This window comes from Xenopus laevis, chromosome 6S, assembly GCF_017654675.1.
Source record: "Xenopus laevis strain J_2021 chromosome 6S, Xenopus_laevis_v10.1, whole genome shotgun sequence".
NCBI lineage: Eukaryota > Metazoa > Chordata > Amphibia > Anura > Pipidae > Xenopus > Xenopus laevis.
The window spans coordinates 12567708-12589367 of record NC_054382.1 but is presented as its reverse complement, the minus strand read 5'-3'; the positions used below and the strand labels follow the sequence as shown (position 1 = coordinate 12589367).

The following is a 21660-nucleotide window of genomic DNA, read 5'->3' as shown; positions in this document are numbered from 1 at the left end:
ATGGAGAGGTGCTGGATAAAAAGCAGCTCAATTGCAAATTGACTCTGAATATATCTCTCTACTATCTAAAAGTTCCTTTGAAGGGGAACAACCTCTTTGAATAATAGAAAAACCACCATAAAAATGAAGACCAGTTGCAAATCTCAGAATATAAATGTTTACGTTATGGTCAAAGTTGAATTAAAGCTGAACAACCCCTTTATGGTATGATTATTCAAATTACAAACATCCTTTTCTGGAAAACCCCAAATTCCAAGAATTCCGGAGTAAACAAGCAAGATCTGTGTCTCCAAAGATGCCCCAGTAGCTCCCCATCTTCTTTTCTGCTGATTCACTGCACATGCTCTGTGCTGCTGTCACTTACTGAGCTTAGGGAGCCACTCACAATATACAGTACACATAGAATAGAAATGTCACAATATAAGGCTGATTAGTAATTAATACACATAATTACTACATGGCAGCACAGAAACCAGTGCAATTAGCATCAGAATTTAATAATCAGCAAACCTGTAGCATCAGTTTATATTACAGGGGAAGCTCATTTTCTGCTGGATAATTAGTGACGAGCCCTAAGCTTAGCTTCTCAACAGCCAATCAGAGCCCACTGAGCATGTGCGTGTCACAGACACTTTCCAAGATGGTGACCCCCTGTGACAAGTTTGAAGTCCTGGATCATTGCTGCTATTGACAAGCTCAAACTTTAGCCTCGTGCAATCAGTTCAGTGTATAAATTATGGCATTTTTAGCCATATTAATTTTTTGGGTTTAGTTCTTTAAATTGTAAAACTGGATGGGATGGGGGAATTACTATACACCAATGAAAATTGAGCAGTATCAGGTTGGGGTTCAGTGGTGCATTTGGTTGGGGGGTTAAGGGGAGACTTCACAGCTTCCAACTTCATGCTTTTCATTTGACTTTAAAAATAAAAATCATTAAAAATTTGAATTTATGTAAATTGTAAAGAGTGAACATGAAAGAGTCGAATTTCCTTTCATTATGCAGATTTGACTTCACAATGTCTTGTGGGTGAGGCTGCCATGTTTGTTTCTTAGAATTCCATGCACTTGTAAGGTTCTGAGAAATAATAAAGAAACACAAGATGCTTTGTATAAAAAAAGCAACAATAAATATGCTAAAGCTTTGCCTTTATTCATCACTCTGGGTGAACCAAGGACTTGGATTGCATCAACGTGCCCCAACCACAGGCAGTGTGACCTTATACACAGCTTGTCTGAATGCACAAATCTCCCCCAACTCTGTGTGTGTGTGTGTGTGTGTGTAGTGTTTGTAAAGGGTCAATAAAAAGACAAAAATGTTTTGGTTTTGTTCTTTGTATCACGTAGAGCAAAGCAGCAGTGAAGAGAACGGCAAGCACTCCTAGAGCCACTCATAGGTTAAAAACAGCTTTATTTCAGTCGGGTAAAAGCATACAGTCCTGACGCGTTTCGTATCTTAACGATACGTAGTCATAGGCACAATTAACACAATTGTGCCTATGACTACGTATCGTTAAGATACGAAACGCGTCAGGACGAGTGGCTCCAGGAGTGCTTGCCGTTCTCTTCATCGTTTCTTCATTCACCCCAGCTACGGGTTCAGGCGATGCACCCGGGCCATTCCAAACATTCGGTGAGTGCCTTTTTCCACATAAGCTATTGAAGAGTTAACTAGCGGGATTCAACATATGTGCAGGACCTGGGGTTTTTGTACACCCGGGTCACAAGTATTTCGGGATGAGCTTAGAATTTCTCACCACTTTTGCACAAACACCTTTCGTATACAAAGTGTGGTTTTTAGATGTTCCCGCAGTCAGAGACCTATGATAAGACTTGAGCCGCAAATTTCTTTTTTCCGAGCAAAGCAGCAGCACATAAGTTGCACAGTGCAGTGTTCAAGGGCACAAAGGAGAATTCAACCCTAAAGTTAAAAAACACTACCCCCCCTACCCTACACAGACCCCCCTCCCTCCTCCTCCCCCAGCCTAAGTGTTACCCCGGGCAAATACCCCAAACTTTTTACTTACCCCTCGGTGCAGGGAGTTCACGCGCCATTTTCAGCCGCTTCAGTAATCTTCGCAATGAGACCGGCGCTTCTGCAATTTTAGTGAGTTTCTGCGCTTCCGCAGTTGTTGCAAAACAGAAAACTGCTCCAACTGCTCATGCGCTACTCCACCGGAGTGTCTATGTAGGGTGGGGGGGTAGAGGTTTTTTAACATTGGGGTTGAATTCTCCTTTAAAGGAAAACTATACACCAAAAATGAATACTTGAGCAACAGATAGTGAGATATTAAAGAATCTTATCAAACTGGTATATATATTTAAGTAAGTAAATCTCGCCCTTTTACATCTCTTGCCTTGAACCACCATTTTGTGATGGTCTGTGTGCTGTCTCGGAGATCACCTGACCAGAAATACTGCAGCTCTAACTGTAACAGGAAGTGTTGAGGCAAAAGAGACTCTCTCTGTTAATTGGCTCATGCAACCTAACATGTATGGTTTGTTTGTGTGCACCGTGAATCCTACGATCCCAGGGGGCGGCCCTTATTTTTTAAAATGGCAGTTTTCTATTTAGGATTACCCAATGGTACATACTATTAAACAAGTATATTAATGTGAAAATGGTTTATTTACATGAAGCAGGGTTTTACATATTAGCTGTTTTATGCCATATCTTTATATCGAGACCTACATTGTTTGAGGGGTATAGTTTTCAGTTAATGCAGTCTTGAGCTAACTGTCATACAGGACTTCAGATAAACCATCCACAGGCACTGCTTCTTGTGACTCAGTACTGCAGTGCACGTTGTCACTCATGGGTTATCATAATACTGCTCATTACACTGTAGATTCTACTTCTATTTTCTGCACAACTGTGGCTGCAAATTAATGGGTGCAAGGTGCATTTTGGGCAAACCCTGTGTTTTTGCGCATCGTTCCTCTTTTGTGTAACAATTACATACATATTGAAAGAACTTAAAGGGGTTGTTCATCTTCAAATCAACTTTTAGTATGATTAGGGATGCACCGAATCCACTATTTTGGATTCGGCCGAACCTCTGAATCCTTCTCGAAAGATTCGGCCGAACCCCTGAATCCTTTTCGAAAGATTCAGCCGAATACCGAACTGAATCTGAATCTTAATTTGCATATGCAAATTAGAAGTGGGAAGGGGAAAACATTTTTTACTTCCACCTTTTGTGAGAAAAAGTCACACGTTTTCCCTCCCTGCCCCTAATTTGCAGTTCGGCCGGGCAGAAGGATTTGTCCGAATCCGAATCCTGCTGAAAAAGGCCGAATCCTGGCCGAATCCTAAACCGAATCCTGGATTCTGTGCATCCCTAAGAATGTTATAGAGAATGATATTCTGCTATAATTTGCAATTGGTTTTCATTTTTTTCTTATTTGGGGTTTTTGAGTCATTTAGCTTTTTATTCAGCAGCTCTCCAGTTTGCAATTTTCTGTAATCTGGTTGCTAGGGTCCAAATTCCCCTAGCAACTATGCACTGATTTGAAAAAGAGACTGAAATATGAATAGGAGAGGCCTGAATAGAAATAAGAAGTCGCAATAACACTACAGTTGTAGCATTATAGAGCATTTGTTTTTCAGATAGGGGTCAGTGACCCCCATTTGAAAAATGAAGGCCAATTGAAAAGTTTCTTGGAATTAGCCATTCTATAACATACTATAACATTCTGTAATATGCAAATAGGGGAATGTAATATTGCTCACTAACACAAAAATCGCTCTCAATCCGTTTGCAATGCGAATAAATGTTCGCAAAGTGAACAATTCAGCCTTTGCCCCTCATCTGACAGTTGGATAGCGATTATGAATTTTATAGTTTGAGCAGTGTATGTAATAAAACGTCTTAATGAAAAATTTTGCTCCAAAAGTTAACGTCACCTTCAAGCAGGCGTTAAAGGTTCCCAAATGCGCAATTAAGATTCACAAGCAATAAAAGTCTAATGAAGAATATTACAATTTTTATTTGCAAATCTTATATTGCAAATTTGCGAATCTTATTACATTTCCCCGTAAAAGCTTTCTGCTTGAACCCTTGATTTTGGGAGCCAGCTTAAAAGAGCCACTAGAAGACTTTTGCAGGAGCTGCCATGTTAGTCCGACATAACCGGAGCAATAAACAGAAGAAAGTGCAAGAACAGGATTATTTATTTTACTCTTCCTGCATCTTTGATGGGGCTGGAGTGACCGGGACTTCACATGCGTAAATGCAACCGAAACAAACAAGAAAGCAAATATTTATGTTTCGCCAGATTGAAATAAAGAACGTGTTGTGTTTTTATTCAGTTTTATGAAGGGCACAAAACAGATCTTTTATCCCACAGGGAACTGTGAAATAAATATACCATTTCTATGAACAGAATTTACAGAATAATCTCAGAATAATGGGGGTTATAAATGTGGGGTTTATTTGGGACATGGACTGAAATTGCTGATGGAATGTTTTGGGTTTTCTTGAAAACACTGTCCTGTGTTACTGCATAAAGTCACAGGGGCAGATTTATCAAAGGTCGAAGTGAAAGTTCTGATTAAAAAAATTCGAATTTCGAGCTAATTTTTGTGTACTTTGACTAGGGAATAGTCCAAATTCGATTTGAATTTGAAAAAAAATTGAAAATTCGAATTTCAAAATGTATCATGTACTGTATCTAAAACCTGTCATATTGCTGTTTTATTTGGAGTCAATTGGTGGAAAAATCAAAGTTCCTTCGCCACCTCAGACCAGGTGAAGCGCTGGCGTTTTTTCTTTTTTTATGGCTGATAGACTGAAAAAGATTGAAAAGTTTTTTTGGGGCTCCCCTCCTTCCCCCCTACATTTCCTAACTCATGGCAACTTACCTATACAGTGGGCACATGTGTAGGGCAAAATAAAATTTTATTTGCTGTTTTGAAGGTTTCCCAGGCTTGTGTAGTTCTGCTACATATACCTCCATTGTAACTTCAATTTGGCGCCGTATGCAAATTAAGCATCGCTAGCGTAACTTCGCTTTGCTTGGCGAAAACTCCAGCGCAACTTCGCAACCTTACGCTTCCCCTGAGCGCAACTTCGGATTTTAGTGAATTTGCGTAGCGCTGGCGAAAATACGCATCTTAGTGAATGTCCCACATAGAATCTACATCCACAACAGTGATATCTATATTACATAGCCCTCGTTACATTTTAGCCCCTTTTATTACCAGTTTGGGTTATGCCTTTCCATTATCTTTATATAGTGCTGCCAGTGTCGGCCTGGCCCACCGGGATACCAGGAAAACTCCAGGGGGGCCCTCATGCTGCTAAACTTTGGCCTATTTTATGGCCATTCCCTATTTCTATGAGAACAAGGAGGCTAAATAGATGGAATAATAGATTATAATATGTAAAGAAAACAAACTAGGAAAATAAAGGTTGATTGAGGAGATGAAGAACATTAGTACTGAGAGTGGGCCCCTGGTCTAAGGTTTTTGGGTGGGCCCCTGGTGTCCCAGTCCGACACTGAGCGCTGATGATCACATGCATGACTGTACATGGAATATTTCAGTCTCTCATTTGCACACTAACCACAAAGGTCAATTAAATTGCATTGCTTGGGCGCCTGCAACTATATGTTAATTACATCAACTAAAGATTCCAACGATTATTTTTTTTAATAATATACCATCACATTAAGCATCATTTAAGACAGAGTTAACAGAAGCCAACTGTATCATTAGAAATATACCAAGAAGGCTTGGTAGAGCTTACAGCCCAAAGTGCAAAAGTGAAAAGTGGATGGGGCAGAACCACTGGAGTTACAGAATGTTGTTGAATGTGGCCACGTGTAGGACAATATTTGCATTATGTGGACCAGGGGTTGAGCAGTCTGTGGCCACACACGTGAATCCAAATAACAAAGACTGATTCATTCAGCAGATGACATGAATGAATGGATCTGAATGGAGGTGGGAAGGAGTAATGAACGGTTGTGATACAGACTGAAAAAAGACTGAAAACAGATAAAGGAGTAATCACTGTGGGATAAAACTGATACGCTTCTCAGGAAGGCAATAATTGCTATAAGACCAATATGTTCTACTAGTACTCTATCATGATTATATTAATATATTTCTGACCCCTCAAAAATAAATCTCTCTCTATTCTAACAAATTATTCATAGGCACCCATAAGTACTTTCCAGCTCCAGGTTTTGCACTCATAGGATCTTCAAAAGGACTACTACTCTTGATGGGACATGTGGTACCTACTAACCTACCCTCAGCTTTTTACTATGAGCTCCATAACTTTTATAACATTCAGTAAATACAGTGTTTAGCCTCTTATTTCCTACACAACTTCCTTCCTGTAGGCCCTAGAATTTGCCAAATTGAGGTGAGTCTTCCTAGGGAGCCGTGAGCAGTGGCTATGGGGCTCAGGTTGAGGGACGTTAAAGCCCATTGGTTCCATTTGGTTCATTTGGAGAATTGTTGATCTCCAAGATACACCTGGAAGCCCAGCCTTAAAGTCAGTAAGGGTGAGGTTTTAAGAGAACTCTTACGTGTCTTTAACCTTGAGTTGAAATAAGTGTTATACAAGAACCCAGTGTAAATTCTGAAACACAATTGGCATTTGACAACGCAAAAAAATAAATAAAAATGCCTAATTGATGTGAATTATATTTGGACCAGGACAAATATAAATGTATGAAAGGTTTAACTGTCTCAAAACTTTGACTGAATCAGGAAGAAAATGACAAGTATGCGGTTTGTAATTCCAAATATGGATTTGGAAATGTTCCAGAATTAAAGATATTAATAGCTTTGTTTAACTGCCGTCCTTGTTACATCCCCCATTCGCTCAGTTCTTCTGCCCGAGGGCTGTCAGTTTATATTTTTATCTGGGCTGCGGCAAGTTCATTTGGAATGATCTGGCGACGCTGTTGCCCTTCAATTGACCTGAAGAAGAGATGGAATCCAACATTCCTATATGGGCTATGCAACAATCAGGTGTCCTGGGCCACTCTTGGCATGACTTTGCATTTCTAAACGATCTTTCTGAATTTCCCATTGTTGCAGTTGACTGGCTGAAGTTGGAAGATTATTCAGGAAAAGTCATACGATGATCCCACAGGCAAATACTGTATATTCCACTATAGGTAGACTATCTCTTCTACCTCTTCTTCTAGCTGCTGAAATTGCAAATTGGAGAGCTGCTGAATAAAAAGCTAAATAACCCAGAAACTACACATATTAAAATGAAACCCAATTGCAAATTGTCTCAGAATATCAATCTCTACATCTGTGATCCCTAACCAGTGGCTCGTGTACAACATGTTCATCACAGTGGCCTCAAAGCAGATGTTTATTTTTTAATTCCTGGCTGGAGTTTTGGTGTAGAGTGTTCTGCCAATCAGAGCCTCCTGTAGGTCGCCAGTCCAATGTTTGTATGCGGCTCATGGGTAAAATGGTTGGGGACCCCCTGTTCACATCATGCAGGGGCTTTCTGGAGTCTATGATAGACGACCTTTCCATAATTCAGAGCTTTCTGGATAATAGGTTTCCAGATAACGGGTATAAAATGTATTATATATATGGTACGGCACACAGATGAAGTTATATTTTTTTGCTGTTTTAAAAAAAGAGAAACATAGCTTTATGGTAAAAAAAATTCTAGTCTACTGATTCAGTGATGGGAGGATTCAATCAAATAAAAGTTAAAGGAGTCATTCACCTTTACCTTAACTGTTAGTATGATGTAGAGAGGGATATTCTGAGACAATTTGTAATTGGTTTTAATTTTTTATTATCTGCGGTTTTATGTTATTTAGTTTTTATTCAGCAGCTCTCTAGTATTCAATTTCTGGTTTCTAGGGTCTAGATTACCTAGTAACTATGCATTGATAAGGAGCAAAGACCCCCATACACGGGCCGATAAAATTGGCCCGTGTGTGGGGCCCTCCTACGGGCTTCCTCCGATCGATATCTGGGCAAAAGTCGGGCAGATGTCGATCGGGCAGGGTAAAAAAATCTGGTCAGATCATGGCCGCATCTGTTCATTGATGTGGTCCCGCGATCCGACCACCAGTATGGCCTCCATTCTGATCCGATCATTGGGCCCTAGGGCCAACAATCAGATCAGCCCGATATCGCCCTCGCCTTGTGTATGGCCACCTTAAGAGACTGGAATATGATATTCATATTATATCATGAGATGAGTAATAAAAAGTAGGCAGAAGAATATATTTGTAGTCCTAAAGATTAATGTTTTCTTAGATTGGGTTGGGTGACCGCCATGTCAAAGCTGGAAAGAGTAAGAATAGAAAGATGAGTAATAAAAGTAGCAATAACAATATATTTGTCTCCTTACAGGGCATTTGTTTGTTTTTAAGACAGGGTGAGTGACCACCAATTAAAAGCTGGAAAGAATCAAAAGAAGTAGGCAAATAATTAAAAAAACTATAAAAAAGAAAAATGAAAACCAATTGAAAAGTTGCTTAGAATTAGCCATATAACATACTAAAAGTGTACTTAAAGGGATACTGTCATGGGAAACAACATTTTTTTCAAAATGAACCAGTTAATAGTGCTGCTCCAGCAGAATTCTGCACTGAAATCCCATTCTAAGCAGCCTTTCAATTGGTCTTCATTAATTATTTTTTATAGTTTTTAAATTATTTGCCTTCTTCTTCTGATACTTTCCATTTAAAATAAACAAATGCTCTGTCAGGCTAAACATTTATCACTAGGCTACTTTTTTTTACTCGTCAGGCCTCTATTCATATTCCGGTCTCTTATTCAAATCAATGCAGGGTTGTCAGGGTCATTTTGGATGGCTGAAATTACAAACTGGAGAGCTGCTGAATAAAAAGCTAAATCACTCAAAAACAACAAATAATAAAAAATGAAAACATATCGTGGAATATCAGTATCTACGTCATACTAAGGGGAACATTTACTAAGGGTTTAATATCGAGGGTTAATTAACTCCTGCCTTGCAGCACCAGGGTCCTGGGGAGTGATTGTAAGGGATGTGAGTGTATTAACCCCATGTCCATGTATGGGTATGGGCGTACATGCCAGTTAATCGGCTTCTAATAACATTCACCCTAGTGTTGATGAATAGATTGTAAGCTCCAGTGCCGCTGATGTGAATGGTGTATAATCTCTGGAAAGCTCTGGGGAATATGTTGGCACCATTACAAGCAAGGAATCATTTCTGCAAACTAAAGTAATGAAAGCATATGTGGCCTGGGCTGGGAATGCACAGTGTCCCATTTCGCTTTGTCGAAAAATTCGCGAAACTCCGAAAAAATTTGTGAAGATTCGCGAAATGCATTAAAATCAATGGGCGTCAATTTTTACATGCGCAACTTTTTTGTCACTCTCTACATCAAACTAACAGCTACTCAGCCTCTTTAATTGATGGCATGAGCGCATACACTTTTGTATATGTTTCTAGTGCACTTTCATCATTACAGAGAATCTTCTAATCAGCTCGTCGTACTTCCAGGGCTGGTGCTTAAGTGCTGCTAATCATGTGTTTCTCCTTTAACTCACTTAACTGCACTTAACAGTAGATTATGGGACCCCATGGGAAAGTACAACAGATTATGGGGTAAATTTACTAAGCGGAGAAAATTCACCAGCGATGGCTTTGCACCCATCACAACACTTTGCCAGATAAAAATTTGCTCAGACAACGCTAAATGCGAAGTTACGTCCAGGGCGCTGAACGCTGGCGATTTTTCACTAGCGTTACTTTTGCAATCAAAGCGAAGATGCGCTAGCGTTCGATTATGCATTAGTTCTTTGCTCAGGCTAATTAAGTTGAATGGGAGTATATGTTGCAGCAAATACATTACACTACACAAGTCCAGGGAACCTTAATAAAGACAATAGAGTTGTTATAATGCCCTACACATGAGCCCACTGTATAGTTTATGTTCCATATGTTAGAAAATGTAGGGGTGAGCCCAGTTGGCCAAAAATGTTTTCAAGGACTTTTGCAGGTTATCACTCTGAAAAAAGGAAAAGACGCCAGCGTTTTTTTGGGAGATTTTCCATGAAAAATATGATGTAAGTAACAGAAGATTGAGGAAGATCTATAGACTCCATTGCACTTCTTCTGGTCTGAGCTGGCGGATGCAAATCTGGCGAAAGAGGTAACGTTCAGTAAAATCCGCATCTTAGTGAATTTGCGGAGTAACGTCCATTCGCCAGAGCTAAAATTCCCTGTGGCGATAACGTTCGAATGACCGCTAGCGTCTGTCTCTTTCACTAGCGAAGTTACGCCTGCGCCCAGGACCGCCATCAGAAATCGCAGGGCACAGTACGACAACATTTCCTGGGCCCCCTGGGCTGCGCCCACCTCATGCCCCACCTACAGGTCTGCCCTCCCCAACACAGTAAAAAATATATATATATATATTGGTGGCTAGGGTTCCCGCATGTTGAAAAAAAAATAAAAAGATATTGGTGGTCAGGGCCCCCCATAAAAAACATTTGTGGCCAGGGTCCACCCATTAAAAAATATTGGTGGCTAGGACCCCACATCAGAAAAAAAAATTAGTGGCCAGGCCCCCCCACCCACATTATAAGAAAATTGGTGGCCAGGGCCCCTTAAACGTCCATGCCTTCCCGAAGTCAGCAGCTCTCAGAAAGATCGGGGGCCTGGCTAATCAAGTAAGTGTGGTGTGGCCGGGGCCCCCCTTACCCTCGGGCCCCCTACAACTCTCCCCCCTGTTCCCCCCTGATGGCGGCCCTGCCTGCGCCCGTTTGTAAATCGGCAAATGCCCGAAAGCGGTAACACTGGCGAATCGTCACCAGTGTTGCTCACTTCGCCCTTTAGTAAATCTGCCCCTAATTGTCTCATCTTCCCCTTTCCACAATCAGTAGGTTATAGGAAGACAGACACGCTGCTCCTGTACACAGGGCCACCATCAGGGGGGGACAGGGGGGACAAGCGTACCGGGCCCGGGCATGAAGGGGGGCCCGGCAGCGCTGCATTTTTTTGAAGATCCGGGCCCCCCTTACGAGCGCCCGAGCCGTACGTCTTGCCTCTTCAGTGCCGAATGCGGAAGTGCCGAAAAGCCGAAGCCGATGCGACGAAAAGACCCGAAGTCACGGAAAAAGCCGAAGTCCCGAAGTCACGAAGCGCCGAAAAGACCCGAAGTCACGAAAACAGCCGAAGCCGAAGTCCTGAAGCAGCGCAAAGACCCGAAGTCACGAAAACAGCCGAAGCCGAAGTCCTGAAGCGGTGAAAAGACCCGAAGTCACGAAAGGAGGCAAAGTTGAAGTACTGAAGCCATGAGTTCAATTCTACTGAACACCAGTTTGTGTTTTTTTTTTTTTAATCCCCTGGCCACCAATGTATTATTTTAATATTCTATAGGCCCCTGCCACCAATCTTTTTTTTAAAACTTTTGTTTTTGGGGCCCCAATTTTTTTTTTAACTCGTAAGGGGCCCCTTGCCACCATTGTTTTTTTTTGGGTTTTTTTTTTTTAAAAAAAATTAATTTTCTTTTTGGTGGCCCCAAATTTTTTAACTTGTAAGGGGGCCCCTGCCACCAGTTTTTTTTTTTTTTCAAAAAAAAATTATTTTTTTTTTAAATTTTTTTTGGGGCCCCAATTTGTTTTTAACTTGTAAGGGGGCCCCTGCCACCATTTTTTTTTTTTCAAAAAAATTTTTTTTTCTCCAAATTTTTTTTTTGGGGCCCCAATTTGTTTTTAACTTATAAGGGGGCCCCTGCCGCCAATGTTTTTTTTTTTTTCAAAAAAAATTAAATTTTTTTCAAATTTTTTTTTGGGGCCCCAATTTGTTTTTAACTTAGAAGGGGGCCCCTGCCACCAATGTTTGTTTATTTTTTAGTTTTTTTTACATTTTTTTGTTGGGGCCCCAAGTTTTTTTTAACAGGGGGCCCCTGCCACCAATGTTTTTAAAAAAAAAAAATTTTTAATTTTTTTTTTTTTTGGGGCCCCAATTTTTTTTATAAGGGGGCCCTGACCATCAATAGCTTTTTACAACTTGTGTGGGGGGGGGTTACTTTTTTAGCGCTGATGTCTGTGTGGTCTTTTAACTGCGATGTGGGCGGGATATGGGGCGGAGCTTGGTCGTCAGTGTGGGCGGGGCCCAGGGGGCCCCAAAAATTTTGTTGTACGGGGCCCCGTGATTTCTAATGGCGGCCCTGCCTGTACAACATATTTGTACAAATACACAGGGGTGATTCCCCATGTACCCACTTAAAACATTGGATCAAAGAGGGGCCACATTACTAGTGCAACAAGCACAATCGTTTTTACGGCTCTTACACACCAGCGTTTGCTTATGCATCTTTGAAGCACACGATGCAGTGCAAAAAAAAACGCATATATTTCGTTTAGACACCTTTTTGGATGCAGCTAAGCTCGTTTTTTTCCCGTTCCTAACGCAACCCTCTATTCTATTGATAGCTGAATGTGTGTCAATCGCAAGAAAATGCAGCGTCTAAACAAACACACTCAAACGGAGTAAAACGCAACTCAGAACACTCATGAGTACAGCCTAAATAGAATGGAATCAATTTGTGAATGCAGTTTTTTTTTTTCACGCTCAAACCGGCATTTTGACACACGTCAAACGCATAAAAAACACTGGAAAAAAATGACAATAAAAGGAATACATTGTGTGAGTGCATCTGTATCCACATGTTTTGTGTGTCTGTGTGGCTGTGCGTCTTGATATCCATTATCCATCCTAATCTGTATGTGCTGTGTGTCTTTGTTTTATTATCTGGAGGTAATATAGAGGGCCGGTATTTTATCAGTCTAGCTGGTAAAACACTTGCCAAGGCCGGGCCGGTATTACAAATTTCCGGCAATGTACTAGTAAATTTATAATACCCTTAAAGGGATACTGTCATTGGAAAAAATTTTTTTTCAAAATGCATCAGTTAATAGTGCTACTCCAGCAGAATTCTGCTCTGAAATCCATTTCTCAAAAGAGCAAACAGATTTTTTTATATTCAATTTTCAAATCTGACATGGGGCTAGACATATTGTCAATTTCCCAGCTGCCCCAAGTCATGTGACTTGTGCTCTGATAAACTTCAATCACTCTTTACTGCTGTACTGCAATTTGGAGTGATATCACCCCCCTCCCTTTCCCCCCCCCAGCCAAACAAAAGAACAATGGGAAGGTAACCAGATAACAGCTCCGTAACACAAGATAACAGCTGCCTGGTAGATCTAAGAACAGCACTCACTAGTAAAATCCAGGTCCCACTGAGACACATTCATTTACATTGAGAAGGAAAAACAGCAGCCTGCCAGAAAGCATTTCTCTCCTAAAGTGCAGGCACAAGTCACATGACCAGGGGCAGCTGGGAAATTGACAAAATGTCTAGCCCCATGTCAGATTTCAAAATTGAATATAAAAAAATCTGTTTGCTCTTTTGAGAAATGGATTTCAGTGCAGAATTCTGCTGGAGTAGCACTATTAACTGATGTGTTTTGAAAAAAACATGTTTTCCGATGACAGGATCCCTTTAACAAAAGCCCTTCACTCCAAACTTACCTTTTCTTAGCATTCTGACCATCGCGCGATGTGGCTCTGCCCCTTTTGCGCCACTCCCCAGTTGCTCCACCCCTTTTGTGTCACTTCCGCCCCTTTTGTGCCCGCCCCCACCACGGCCGGCAAAAATTTCCGGAAAAGGTGGCAACCCTACTGCACACACACGGGACAGATCTCGGCCCTACAATAGTGCAATTTTGGCTGAAAAATGCCCAGTGTGTGCAAAGATGGAATGGAGTTAGGAATAAGGGGCCGTGTCAGATCTTTGTGAGAACATTGGGGCAAAATCATTAAAGGGCAAATTTTCACCTGCGAAGGCTTCGTCACACTCCACACCACTTCGTCAGGTCCAAATTCACTACTAATTCACTAATGTGAAGTGGCGGCTCGGCAGCCGAATGCTGGTGAAGTTTCGCTAGCGTAAATTCCTCAACGCGAGCATTTCATAGCGAACTTTCACTACCGTTCATCTCTGCTTAGCGAAACTTCGTTAAAACACTTACACTTATATCAATTTGAATAGGGCGGGTACATATAGGTCATATATACGTCTTTATTAGAGATGTTGGTGCAAATGCTTGAAGTGGCCACTTATTATTACACATGTCCAAGGAAGAAAATTATAAAGACCTACAAGGATACCTAACACTGTACAATCTTTGAGCAAGGTTCAAAGTAGATGCAGTGAAGACAGGTATTATAATAAAAGACAAGTATGGGATGCGTTATCTGGAAACCCATTATCCAGAAAGCTCCAAATTACGGAAAGGCCGTCTAGACTCCATTTTATCCAAAAACATCCAAAATCAAACTAAGATATAATAAATCCTTATTGGAAGCAAAACCAGCCTATTATTTTTTTTTATTGTTTACATGATTTTCTAGTAGACTTAAAGTATGAAGATCCAAATTACAGAAAGATCTGATTTTGCCTGCAGTCCCCTGCGTTTCGCTTTCTTCCATTGAGCCGCAGGGGAGCCCAGGAGTAGACGCAGTCAATTATTTTGAACGGGGCTGTACTCACACAGACGCATGTAAGCGACAAACGCAGGTTGGGACGCATCATGTTGCATTTCACCTGCGTTCGGCTCATACTTGCATCTGTGTGAGTACAGCCCCCTTCAAAATAATTGACTGCATCTACTCCTGGGCTCCCCTGCGGCTCAATGGAAGAAAGCGAAACGCAGGGGAGTGCAGGCAAAAACGGCCGTGTGTAAGAGCCCTTAAGGAATGAAGATCCAATTTATGGAAAGATTCGTTATTTGGAAAACCCCAGGTCCAGAGCATTCTGGATAATCGGTCCCATATCATATTATAATAAATCCTAACTGTAAAACACAGTAGGAACGAGGTCCCTGCCCTGCAGAGCTTACAATTAAGATTGCTATTAGCATTGTATGGTATACGCCTGCCTAGCTAATTAAGACCCCTGCTTTGTTGACTCCACACTGAACTGAGTTTAGTTTGTTGTTAGTGCAGAGCAAGAAGGGGCAGCTCTTCACTGCTGGGGAGTTTCAGCTTTCCCTTTGGTTCTGTTACTGCCGCCCTCCCATTCATTACATTTATAGAAATGCACTGAGGATGATCCCTGCTGCTGGTGCTGCTGGTGCCTCTATAGAGCTGCTCTAATAGAGGAGTGTGAAGTTCAGCAACAAATTGCTGGGAGTGATGTGGATTCAGATCAGCGGAGGGGAGTGAGTGGGACAGTTGCCGGTGGCACATAGAGGCGGCTGTTTATTATCTGTCAATTGGCTGAAGGGCTTAGCCCAGTTGCACTGGCAGTTTAGTGCCCACAGGAATCCTGCCTGGGAATCTCTTATATTAGAAACACTGATCTCCTGGAGGGCTGTGCTGGAATCAGGACACTGTGTATTCTGGACCCTATGCCATTGGATCTAATGCATTTGGATGATCACAGCAGCAGCAGCATTTGCCTTCAAGCAACCTGATTCCCTGTGTGCCATGGAGAAGCTTCTACGTGTCCTTGTGCTGATGGTTCCGCTCCTGTTTTCTGTAAGTATCCGGCTTGCCTGTATTTCTTGCAGAATGTTCCCTTTACTATGTATAGTGCTGATCCCTGTGCCTTCTGTCTAAAGAGACAGCTTTACTGCTGAACTGCCCCAGCATAAGGTTTTGCATTGAGTTCTGCTGGGGAAGGTGTGAAATGTAGTGATTAATTCATACAGTTTATGCCTACCTGTTCATTTAACGGGGTTCTTCGCCTTTAAATTAACTTTTAGTATGATGTAGAGAGAGAATTTGCAATTGGTTTTCGTTTTTTTTTTATTATTTCTGGTTTTTGAGTTATTTCGCTTTTTATTCAAAAGCTCTCCGGATTGCTATTTCTGGTTGCTAGGGTCCAAATGACCCTGGCGATCATTCATGGATTAACAGACTGGAATATAAACAGGACCTGAATAGAAAGATGAGTAATTAAAAAGTAGCAATAACAATAAATGTTTCGACTTACAGAGAATTTGTTTTTTATTTTGAGATGGGGTCAGTGACCCCCTATTTGAAAGCTGGAAAGAATCAGAAGAAGAAGGCATATAATTAAAAACTAGAAAAAATAAATAATGATGACCAATTGAAAAGTATTCTGTGTGAGTTTAATCCTTGCTGTCAGCCAGTGTATATGATCAGTCTATATACTCTCCAACCCTATGGATGTTGCTCCCAGTGGCCTCTAAACAGGAGCTTCTTATTAAATTCCTTGCTTGAAGGCAAGTTTTAGTTGCATAAAAACCATGAGTACTGCTAAACAGAGCCTCCTATAGGCTGCCCCAATAGCCAATCACAGCCCATATTTTGCACCCCAGGAACATTTTGCCTGCTTGTGTTGCTCTCCAACCTTTATTTACAGTTGAATGTCAATTTGCAGCCTTACAGAGCATTTGTCTTTAGATGGGGTCAGTGACCCCCGTTTGAAAGCTGGAAAGAATCAGAAGACAAAAGCAAATAATTAAAAAACTCTAAAAAAATAAATAATGAAGACCAGTTGAAAAGTTGCTTAGAATTAACCATTCTATTACAAACTAAAAGTTAACTAAAGAGTGAACCACCACTTTAACATGAATTAATGTACAAAGATCTGCCTGGTATTGTGATAATGTAGATCAGGGGTCCCCAACCTTTTTACATTCAACTATAAATAAAGGTTGGAGAACAACACAAGCATGTAAAACGTTCCTGGGGGTGCAAAATATGGGCTGTGATTGGCTATTATTAGCACATTTTTGGAAGCAAAACTAGCCTATTTGGGATTTATTCATTTTTTTTATTCATTTTTACATGATTTTCTAGTAGACTGTCACATACTTCCCAACTGTCCCATTTTCAGAGGGACAGTCCCTCTTTTGACAGCTCAAACCGCAGTCCCTCGTTAGTCCCGTTTTTCTCTGCACTGAACAGCCAGGAAAAGAAACAAAGTTTCTAATTTAATTGGCTTTTGGCAGAGAGCCCCGAACAGCCACAGCAGCACATAAGATACTTTTGTAACAGTTGAGAGATAAGCAAATAAGTAATTGTAACAATATAAGATAACAGGTCCATTGGGAAAAGTTAGACTCACAGTTTAAAGGGCAATTCACCTTCATTAGCAAAACTGTAATAACTGAAAAAAAACACAGAAATGTGTTCAAACTTTCATAACCTGCCAAATTTTGTAAAATGAACAGTTGGCTAGTTGGCTACGTGTGCCAACTTTTTTGTCCCTCTGTTTAGTTCCAAAATGTTGGGAGGTATGGACTGAAAGAATGAAGATCAAAATTGTGCAAAGCTCCATTATCCGGAAAACCTCAGGTCCCAAGCATTCTGGATAACAGGTCCCATTTCTGTACTTCATCACTTTAAGGGGGTTATTTTTCAAAGTCCGATTTTATCTCAACATTTTCTGCTACAAACTCCGATCAAGTCCGCTCGGGTTTTTTACGCTTATTTATTACATTTTCACAAAAATTTGCTTTGCTGGAAAAAAATCACGTTTTTTTCCGGATTTTTCACGCAAAAACGTCGATTTCTTAAGCTTTTTTGCCTGAAAACTTCGGGGTATGGCACGAAACGCATCATAAAAATCATTGGGACTTTTCACATTGACTTATATTCAACCTCGGCAGGTCTGAGATGTCGAATTTTCCGATTCTGATTTTTCCATCCTAGGAGTTTAATAAATTCCGAAAAATTTGTGATTTTTTTAAAAGTCTGAATTTATATGAAAAAAACCCCATATATTTTTCAGGATTTTTGCATTTGGAGTTAAGTAAATAACCCCCCTAAGTATCTTGCCATTAAAGCAATGGCTGAATTCATTTAAAATGTAAAAACTCAAAAATTAAAAATAGTTTGAATGCTGGAAATACACATCCCACTGAATCCCCCCGGAGTTTAGTTGCCAAACCGTTTTGAATTTTCAATATTTTTTTTGATAAATCATCATTTTTCTCGAAAAGCAAATGCTACAATCTTTTCCCCTTACAACCAATAGTACAGAGAGGCATAAACAAACATTTATTTTAATATCAACTATATCCTCCTTGTACAAATATGTTCATAACCAGAAAATATGTAGAAAATTGAAAACTTGCTTAGAGTTTTTAGATCTAAATTTTTATTTCTTTAGATTTTCATCTTTAACTTTAGTAATACATTTTTGTCAGGAAAGCACAGATATGTATGTTTAGTATGATAGCCAGTACCATTTTAAGGTCCTTTTTTCCATTTGCTTTCATAATTTACAGTTTTTCCAGTACAGCTGTCAGGCTTGGAATTTTTACTTTGATCCGGTTGCTAGGGCATAATTACCTTAGTAACCAGATGGCAGTTTGGAGGGCAGAATGGAAGATGACTAGGAAAGGGCCTCAGAAGAAGTAGAAGCCAAAGAACGAAGGTTTTCACTAAAACTGAATAATCATTTTGATTTGCTGTAGTTAAAGGAACAGTAACACCAAAAAATGATTATTGTTTTAATGAACATGCAATTTAAGAGGTACCTATCTAGCGCCCCCTATTGTTGCACCCTAGGCAGGTGCTTCTGCCTACCCCTAGTTCCAGCCCTGTTGTTTAGGGCTAGTCCACACGGGGAGATAGCGACGCGTTTGCGGTCGCGGCGACAAAGCGCCGCGACAAAGCGCCGCGACAGTCGCCGCGACCGGCGCAGGCGACAGTTTTGTATGGGCGCCTATGTAAAAACGCCTGTGCTAACCACACGAGGCGATGCGCTTTTCAACAGTCGCCTGAAAAAGCCTGGCGAGGCATTTTCAGGCGACTGTTGAAAAGCGCATCGCCTCGTGTGGTTAGCACAGGCGTTTTTACATAGGCGCCCATACAAAACTGTCGCCTGCGCCAGTCGCGGCGACTGTCGCGGCGCTTTGTCGCCGCGACCGCAAACGCGTCGCTATCTCCCCGTGTGGACTAGCCCTTAGCCATGAGGGCAGCCATTCAAAGCTGAAAAAGGAGAAAAGGCAGAGGATACACAGCAGATAAAAGATAAGTTCTGTAGTATACAATGGGATTCTGCTGCACTTATCTGTTATCTACTGTGTATCCTGTGCTTGAATGGCTGCCCCTATGGCTACACAGCAGCTTGTTTATATAAACTATAGTAGTACTTATCTGTTATCTACTGTGTATCCTGTGCTTGAATGGCTGCCCCCATGGCTACACAGCAGCTTGTTTATATAAACTATAGTAGTACTTATCTGTTATCTACTGTGTATCCTGTGCTTGAATGGCTGCTCCCATGGCTACACAGCAGCTTGTTTATATAAACTATAGTAGTACTTATCTGTTATCTACTGTGTATCCTGTGCTTGAATGGCTGCCCCCATGGCTACAGAGCAGCTTGTTTATATAAACTATAGTAGTACTTATCTGTTATCTACTGTGTATCCTGTGCTTGAATGGCTGCCCCCATGGCTACACAGCAGCTTGTTTATATAAACTATAGTAGTACTTATCTGTTATCTACTGTGTATCCTGTGCTTGAATGGCTGCCCCCATGGCTACACAGCAGCTTGTTTATATAAACTATAGTAGTACTTATCTGTTATCTACTGTGTATCCTGTGCTTGAATAGCTGCCCCCATGGCTACACAGCAGCTTGTTTATATAAACTATAGTAGTACTTATCTGTTATCTACTGTGTAGCCTGTGCTTGAATGGCTGCCCCCATGGCTACACAGCAGCTTATTTATATAAACTATAGTAGTACTTATCTGTTATCTACTGTGTATCCTGTGCTTGAATGGCTGCCCCCATGGCTGCACAGCAGCTTGTTTATATAAACTATAGTAGTACTTCTCTGTTATCTACTGTGTATCCTGTGCTTGAATGGCTGCCCCCATGGCTACACATACAAACTATAGTAGTGTTTGTGAAGCAAACCCAGTGCAGGATAACACTACATTATATTGTCATTCCTTTAAAACACTTTCATTTTTTGGTGTTACTGTTTCTTTAAGATCAGTTATCCCCTGGCTTCTCATTCCAACAACCAGATAACATATTACCTTCCAGGTGGAATAACCAATTGGAAGGTTTCTTAGAAAAGGTCAATCTATAGAATGCTAAATGCACATGTGAAGGGTAACTTCAAGTTCTCTCATGCCTGAGAGTCTTGGGTTTGATCCCAAGCACAGGCACTGTCTGCATGGTTGGACTGGGGCCCACAGGAGCTGCCATCTCAGGGGCCCCACACCTTCTTAGGGCCCCATTCTTGAACTCGTTTTGAGGCCGCAACCCAATCCCACTGAACCTTTTCCCTTCTGTCCTTTGTGGCCGCGATCATGGGGTGATCAATGGGATCGAGACACCGGGGAGCGGATCTGGGTTGGTTGGGCCCACCATGTTTTTTCCCGTTGTCCCACCAGTCCAACCCTGACTGTCTACATGGGTTTCCTCCAGTTACTCAAGTATCTTCCTCCAATTCAGGTTCCACATTAACTTCCCCCTGATAAAACTGATCTTATTGAATGGGAAGTTATATTTAATGGGAAATAAGTGGGGTAGAAGAGCTAATATTGGACTGAATATTCTCATCTTTCTGTTCTGTATCCCACACTGCCGTGCAAAAGTATTAAGCCCCTCGGACAGTTCTCTAATGTTACTTTATAACAAGTTCATACCTCCCAACATTTTGGAAGTAAAAAGAGGGACAAAAAATTTTTTTCCGCATGTAGCGCAGCAATTTTTTGAGCACACCCCTTTCTGTGGCCACACCCCCTAATTACCATGTTAGTTTTACAAAATTTGGCAGGTTATGAAAGTTTGAAAATATTTCTCCTTATCTAAACTGTGTTTTTATTAAATTGTTACAAAGTATCTTATTTGCACCTGTTAGCTGTTCTAGGCTCTCTGCTAAAAGCCAATTAACTTTGTTTCTTTTTCTGGCTGTTCAGTGCAGAGAAAAGAGGGACTTTCCAATACAAATGAGGGACTGCGGGTTGAGCAGTCAAAAGAGGGACTGTCCCTCCGAAAAAGGGACAGTTGGGAGGTCTGCAAGTTCTATCCTTTTCCATGTGATATTAAGATTTCAGAGCACTGAGACACTTTTGATTCGTTATTCCTAACCGTGGCATGCGTTTATATATTAAGAAATAAGAACAAAAAAATGTTTATTTCAGTATTACATTTGTTACTTTTATACATTTTGTATTTGTAATACTTACTGGGCCTCCTTGGGGATTGATTTGGGACCTTAAATAATATCCATCAGGGGTTGTCTGTCAGTAATGTAGACAAGCTGCAGAGGGCGCCGTTGGACTGGTAACTATAACCAACTACATTGCCTGAGATTCATTATGACAATAAAATATTACTATGATTATTAACATGTATTTAGAAAGCATCAATGCTGTAAAATAGACGGGTATACACATCATAAGTAGAGATTCCGTACAAATATTGACCGATACATAAGGTATAGAGGGTCCTGCTCATTGGAGCTTATAGACTAAATTAGATCACTATATTTCATGGAGTTTAAATGACGTATACAGAGCAGATTCTCAGGACACCAGGATACAGCTCGTCTTCAGTGGCATCATTCTTCCTTCATCCCCTTTGACGATATAACTTCATGTTTATATACAGGCCCGGATTTGCGGCAAGGCCGCATAGGTCCGGGCCTAGGGCG

General features: G+C 40.9%; 1 protein-coding gene across 1 annotated transcript in view; it reads left to right on the top strand.

Moving 5' to 3' along the window:
- The first annotated feature begins 15027 nt into the window (after window positions 1-15027).
- The window catches only part of vipr2.S (vasoactive intestinal peptide receptor 2 S homeolog), a 54904-nt gene continuing 48271 nt past the window's right edge, over window positions 15028-21660 (top strand). Inside the window, exon 1 of the mRNA XM_041567360.1 lies at window positions 15028-15542. Coding sequence (XP_041423294.1) covers window positions 15438-15542 — 105 coding nt within the window. The 5' untranslated portion in view covers window positions 15028-15437. The remainder of the gene's footprint in view (window positions 15543-21660) is intronic.